The sequence below is a fragment of the Aethina tumida genome, chromosome 1, assembly GCF_024364675.1.
Source record: "Aethina tumida isolate Nest 87 chromosome 1, icAetTumi1.1, whole genome shotgun sequence".
NCBI classification, from domain to species: domain Eukaryota; kingdom Metazoa; phylum Arthropoda; class Insecta; order Coleoptera; family Nitidulidae; genus Aethina; species Aethina tumida.
The window spans coordinates 14218568-14226130 of record NC_065435.1 but is presented as its reverse complement, the minus strand read 5'-3'; the positions used below and the strand labels follow the sequence as shown (position 1 = coordinate 14226130).

At 27.8% G+C, this 7563-nt stretch overlaps 1 protein-coding gene across 1 annotated transcript in view; it reads right to left on the bottom strand.

The window, feature by feature from the left end:
- Window positions 1-5042: 5042 nt before the first annotated feature.
- The window catches only part of LOC109609531 (lachesin-like), a 120970-nt gene continuing 118449 nt past the window's right edge, over window positions 5043-7563 (bottom strand). Inside the window, exon 9 of the mRNA XM_020026198.2 lies at window positions 5043-7525. Within this exon, the coding sequence (XP_019881757.2) occupies window positions 7182-7525 (344 nt within the window). The 3' untranslated portion in view covers window positions 5043-7181. The remainder of the gene's footprint in view (window positions 7526-7563) is intronic.

Sequence of the window (7563 nt, the reverse complement as noted above, 5' to 3'; positions counted from 1 at the left end):
TTGAAAATCATATAAAAGTATATTTGATAGTAATAAGTTATGAATGGAAATAACTAAAAATTGTTGGCACCAAAAGGGTTGTTGAGCTGTGTAATTTGCCTGTTCATAATTAACCTCCATAATTTGATAAAATTTTGTCTATGTTATTTTCTAATTACAGTATGATTTGAGAAAACTCAATGACCATTCATAAAAAGACAATACCAATAAACAAAAAACCATTTCGTGTCATATAATTTAATAAAAATAAAAAAATTGAAGTTTAAATTTCGTTCATTTGCTTGTTAAACAAAATTTGGAACAAAGTCGCTTGTAAGCTTCATTGTAATAGTGGGGTATTTCATTTAACAGAAATATTTGAAGGCTTTTCCGTTGTTAATTCAAAATAATTCTAAAGAAATATCTGTTTCACACTTCAGCAGTCCTCTAGCTCTTCTGGAAGAAGGCTCAAAAATATTCTATGAAGAAAGCGACAGTGCATTGAAGTGGATTTAATAATTCTTCAACGATCTCATAAGAGACCTGAACTTCTCAAAGAAGTCTTTCAAATTGCTTGCATCCAGATTAACTGAAAAGATTCTACTTTATTCAGGCATCAATATTATATTTATCTTAAAAGTGACTAAGTTGGGCGACCACAATTCTTTAGAAATCCTCTGCTACACAGTTCAACTAAACTCCATCCTTGAAAATCATATAAAAGTATATTTGATAGTAATAAGTTATGAATGGAAATAACTAAAAATTGTTGGCACCAAAAGGGTTGTTGAGCTGTGTAATTTGCCTGTTCATAATTAACCTCCATAATTTGATAAAATTTTGTCTATGTTATTTTCTAATTACAATCTGATTTGAGAAAACACAATGACCATTCATAAAAAGACAATACCAATAAACAAAAAAACATTTCGTGTCATATAATTTAATAAAAATAAAAAAATTGAAGTTTAAATTTCGTTCATTTGCTTGTTAAACAAAATTTGGAACAAAGTCGCTTGTAAGCTTCATTGTAATAGTGGGGTATTTCATTTAACAGAAATATTTGAAGACTTTTCCGTTGTTAATTCAAAACAATTCTAAAGAAATATGTGTTTCACACTTCAGCAGTCTTCTAGTTCTTCTGGAAGAAGGCCCAAAAATATTCTATGAAAAAAGCGACAGTGCATTGAAGTGGAATTAATAACTCTTCAACAATCTCGTAAGAGACCTGAACTTCTCAAAGAAGTCTTTCAAATTACTTGCATCCAAAATAACTAAAAAGATTCTACTTTATTCAGGCATCAATATTATATTTATCTTAAAAGTGACTAAGTTGGGCGACCAAAATTCTTTAGAAATCCTCTGCTACACAGTTCAACTAAACTCCATCCTTGAAAATCATATAAAAGTATATTTGATAGTAATAAGTTATGAATGGAAATAACTAAAAATTGTTGGCACCAAAAGGGTTGTTGAGCTGTGTAATTTGCCTGTTCATAATTAACCTCCATAATTTGATAAAATTTTGTCTATGTTATTTTCTAATTACAGTATGATTTGAGAAAACTCAATGACCATTCATAAAAAGACAATACCAATAAACAAAAAACCATTTCGTGTCATATAATTTAATAAAAATAAAAAAATTGAAGTTTAAATTTCGTTCATTTGCTTGTTAAACAAAATTTGGAACAAAGTCGCTTGTAAGCTTCATTGTAATAGTGGGGTATTTCATTTAACAGAAATATTTGAAGGCTTTTCCGTTGTTAATTCAAAACAATTCTAAATAAATATCTGTTTCACACTTCAGCAGTCCTCTAGCTCTTCTGGAAGAAGGCTCAAAAATATTCTATGAAGAAAGCGACAGTGCATTGAAGTGGATTTAATAATTCTTCAACGATCTCATAAGAGACCTGAACTTCTCAAAGAAGTCTTTCAAATTACTTGCGTCCAGATTAACTAAAAAGATTCTACTTTATTCAGGCATCAATAGTATATTTATCTTAAAAGTGGCTAAGTTGGGCGACTACAATTCTTTAGAAATCTTCTGCTACACATTTCAACTAAACTCCATCCTTGAAAATCATATAAAAGTAAATTTGATAGTAATAAGTTATGGATGGAAATAATTAAAAATTGTTGGCACCAAAAGGGTTGTTGAGCTGTGTAATTTGCCTGTTCATAATTAACCTCCATAATTTGATAAAATTTTGTCTTTCTTGTTATTTTCTAATTACAATCTGATTTGAGAAAACTCAATGACCATTCATAAAAAGACAATACTAATAAACAAAAAACCATTTCGTGTCATATAATTTAATAAAAATAAAATAAAAATGGAAGTTTAAATTTCGTTCATTTGCTTGTTAAACAAAATAATTTGGAACAAAGCCGCTTGCTCGATTCATTGTAATAGGGGGGTATTTCATTTAACAGAAATATTTGAAGGCTTTTCCGTTGTTAATTCAAAACAAAGTGAACTTTTACAGTGCCGCATTGTAAATATTTTCTAATTGTAACCTGCTGATAAACTATAATAAAATTTGCACAAGCAGAACGTGAAATTGAGGAATTCAATTTGTTTTTTATACAGTGAACATTCCAGCCAGTATTCAATGAGAACTTTCCGTTAATCTACTTTTTTCCGGCTTGCGCATTTTCCTGATTTCGGAATTAATTCTATTAATGAGTTACAGATACAACTGATCAGTGTTTTAAACTAGTAATTTGTATGTAAATGACCGTTTTAGAGAAAAAAAATTAAAATATTGTTGCAATACATTTTATACATGCATTTGGAAGATACCGTGGACCTTTAAACTATTAAGAGTGTACGCAAACAACTTCAAAAGTATTCCAACTGCCTTGAAAGGATATGTTCAAATAGAATTATTAATATGGTCAAATAAATATCAGAGGGAAACATAAAAGCAAACTGATTTTACTCGTAAATCCAAATTTATAGAAGGTTAAAACTCGCAAAAACTTGGAATGTGATGTAAACTGAATTACGTTATGTCAACACGAATTAAAAACTAAAGCTAAATGTAATACTTTTATTAAATAATACGTCAATGGGGATGGATAAAAATAAATTGAGTTTAATTATTTAAATAGTTTATAGTGTACTAAAAACACAAATAAAACATCAAATGCCCTGATATAAATCAAACTGTTAATTACTATTTATTTTAATGTGATTACTAATTAGTAATGCTGTCTATAATAGAAAACATCGGTAATACTTGTACATATATTTAAAAATACAAATTTAATTGGAATATTTGATAAAAATATCTCAGAAGGAATAAACAAGTTTTATACTTTGAATTTGAAAATTTACAAACTTAACCAAAGATTTAAACAATTTTTTTATTTTAATTTATTAATCATAATTCATATAAACTTGCTAATCTTACATTTGGTAACATTTGGTATTTATATTTGAAAGACAAATAACAAGATATCTAAGAAATATCTTCTCTGTAATTATAATTAAATAAAATGATCTTTCTAAAACGCGGAAGTTTTAAACTTATAATGGCAATTAAATTTTAACCGCTGTGAAATTGTTTGGTTGTTTAGTTTCAGTAATTTTCAGCAGACGGAGACACCTTTTATACCAGAAAATGTGTAAAGAGAAACCTGAAACACTGGACATATTTATTTCAGTAAAAGGAATTTCTGTAGTAAACACTAATTCATTTTCAGGACACTAGGGGGCGCCAGGACCAGAATTTAAATTTAATTATTTACATACAGGGTTACAAATAAATTGATTTTTATTACAAGTCTTAAATTAATTAAAGGTTGATTCACTAAATTTAATTATTAAAATATTCGAATATATAATTTCAAATTAGGCCTCCTTACGGAAACACCTCGCCATCTAGAGGGGAGTTTCTTAACCCTACAAATAAAGGTGTTTTGAAATTAAAAGTCTGCAAAGGAACTTATTGATTAATTTTTGAAAGTAAAATTTTGATTCGTAATATTTTACTGTTTATGATTTGCTACATAAATTAATTAACATTAACTGACTTTTTTCCTGTGATGACAAAAATAAAATAATCAATGATTAATATTACATTAAATTTAAATTATGAGATAATCAAAAAAAAGTTTTTTTAATTGACAGAATTTGATGAAAGAAAGCTAAAAATAAATTTATCTATTCCGAATAAATTAATATAAAAAAGTTATATTATTAAAAAAATTAATTAGATTAATTTATTTCTTCCAACCTTTAATTTAACCACATAATTAATTCTACACTCAAGACTGTGTCAGTGTCAAACTGACATGATGAAAAATATTATCAACTAAAGGAATACGTATACCGTTAGTTACTGATTGATGAATGTACATTTCATGAAAAATACTGCCGGAAACTGCGTAATAAGGGCTTTTGTTCACCTTCAGCGCAAATGGTCCACGGATGAAAAATCATTCGATAAAATTTTGCTAATTTTTGTTTTTCCGCTGTATAAATTGTTTTTATTTTAGATGAGTAATTTTAGTAAACAATAAGAAAAGAAAATTGTGTATAATAAATTAATGATTAAAAATATGTATTGTTAAAATTTTAGAAAATTGAAAAGTGGTTTATTATTGTCCTCAGTATTACTCATAATTAAAAGTATTAAAAAGTAAAAAAATATCTAGGTCCCTCTATGAAGTACTAGTTTAACTTATTTTAGGAAACTTTATGCAAACATCCAAAGTTTGCCAAAGTTGGCAAAGTTGTGATTCACCTTCCTCATATTAAAATAGTTATTCAACATTTCATAAAAGGGTGTATTAACGTAACTTTAACCAGTTGCAGAAAACTGTTTCAGAATTTTTTTGTTTTTTTATTTCGATTTCTCATAGTCGATTTAAAAACCTTGATCTATATTTTCAGCACAGGACAGAAATCTGCAATTCTCCGCCAATTTTCGATATTATTGACCTTTATATTATTTATTAATTCAATTAATTTTATTAAAATTTCATTAAAACACAGTTTGGTTTATATAAATGTTTATTGATTTTATTTATTGTCATTAGTACAAGAACTGCACTTGTTTGAGGTAAATATAGATATAATGTTTTTTTATACATTACATTATACACCGATAAATACATAACAAATTTATTGTGTAACATTTTCTCTTAATTACATATTTACTACTCTATGAAACAATGTCTGATTGTTCTTTTTATCTCTTTAAAAAAACACCTACACGATAACTTCGTATTTTTATATTTTATGGGTAACAATTTTTAAATAAACATCCTACCAAAAATTATAACCTGTAAATGATACGAAGCTCTTTAATAAACATCAAAAATTACTTAGTTTTTACACTTCAAAGAGCAACTCTTTAAAGCAAAAAATCAAAAAGGATGTGTAAAGGAGTAAATAATTCTTGACATTTATCAACATATTTTATTATATATGAATATAGATTAATTTAAATAATATTAACACAATTCTCTTAACAATAGGTTATGCCTAACATTATTACAAAAATTAATTCATTTTCGAAGCACCGTAATTTTACAATAAATAAAATTACAAACAAAATATATGTAATCAATTCGGAAGACATTAAGGATTTGTTACATTAATTTTAAAATTATTGTTTCGATTTCTTTTATGTTTTTGATTGGTACTTGAAGTTTTTTTTTAATATGCTATTGTCGTTACAAATATTAGGTACAAATTAGGTTAGTTTACGAATAATATATTGTCATTATTAGTTGATGTTCAATTTAATATGTACAGGGTTAAATTAATAACATAATCTTCCTTATATATTTAACAAAAAATTAATTAAGTTCACGAAAACTGATTAAATGATATGTTAGGTAACAATGGTGATATGCAATTGCTGATACTTATTGTCGTTGCTTTTTGTTGACGTAGGTGTATAAAAACATAGATTGGTCAGATTTTAATGTCGTAAAGTAAATTTCGTTAAATATATAAGGGTCAAACATTCATTTTTGAATTTGAAATACGTGAATTTTAAACAACTTAGATTGTCTTGGGGAACAATGCAAGTCCTTTAAATTTCTGAGACAGGATGAAAATATTTTGCAATTTGTGTTGTCGATTAAACGTATTTTTAACATCTTTTTAAATATTCACATTTCTGTTAATTTGCCTTTTACATCTTCAAAATAAAGCAAATTTAAAATCATAATTAAGTTTTATTAATTACACAGTGTATAAACTAACACAACAAAGTAAATAAATTTCTTTATCCACATTCACAAAATATAAATTTTCATCCCGATAAAACGTATATCACGACTTACAAGGGAAGACATTTTGATATGAAACTCAAAATGAGTTGTTTTATAGGGTGGGTCAAAAACGGCGATGTGCATTAAATATAAATTCACTAGGCATGTATTTTTGAAACACCCTGTCTCAGCAAAACCAGACTGGTTATATATAACATGGGCTGAATGGCCTTTAACTGAATTCCAGCCTCTTGATTATGCCAGGAAGACGTCCAGAATCATTTTCTATATTATAAATTTTCGACAAAATCAAATTGATTGCTTACTAGTGATATAATTATTGTACGCAATCAATTTGACTATAAATTTACTAAAATTTTATATTAAAATATTGAAATATTATAACTTTAATTGTATCCCTTTACTTGCTTCCGAATGTTCTAAGATTTAATATACATGTAGAAATTACAGTAATAGTATTAACCCTTATTAATGAGTACTAAGGTGTTAAGAATTTAATAAGGGTTAATAAAATTTTATAGCTACTGTTTGGTTATGATAAATTCGAGGAAAAAACGGCCAAAAGCGTGTATAATCAATCAATATTAGGGCCATCTGTTCAGTCATACCCAAAAAGCAGTTCACTTTTAAAGCAACGTCGAAGCAGTCAAACAAATTCGCTCTAAAACAGTTAACATTTGATTTATACATCCCATAAGTCTGGGAAGGGTTATTACATTTATATTGTTTAGAAAAATGCACATACCTACATGGGTAAAAGTATAATGAACCCTGAATTTAAAACAAATGTAAGAAGTAGCAGGTGGTAACGTTCACCAGCAATCAATTTTCTTAAACTTACCTTAAACCATTAACTACAATCATTTGTTGAGAAACGCTACAGCCTTCAATTAAATTACTCGACAATACGAAACCGATGGCCGTTTTTTTTAGTAGTAGTTCACAATTTAGATCTCCCTATAAATAGTATAAAACTGAAACACAATAAATACAATGAGAGTACAGTTATAACTATCGAAGGGCAAGCCAGCGTTGTTCCTTTGTAGGAGCGTCCAAGATGGCGATCTACTAGCGCTGGGTATTGTTGTTGGGAATGGAGGCTGCGTTCGTATCTCAGGTAACAGTAGTGTGGTCATTTCGTGTTCCTCGTCGTTTTTGTTGTCGCCAGTTTCCTTTTTCTTTGATTGTTTCCATTTTTTCGGTTTGTCTTTGTGCGGCGGCTTCCTCGGCTTTGTTTCTATGTATCGCGGTGTGCTCGCCGTACTTGTAGATTTCACTATTAGATGCAGCTCTGGAAATATATTTACGGGTTACGGGCCGGGATTAAAT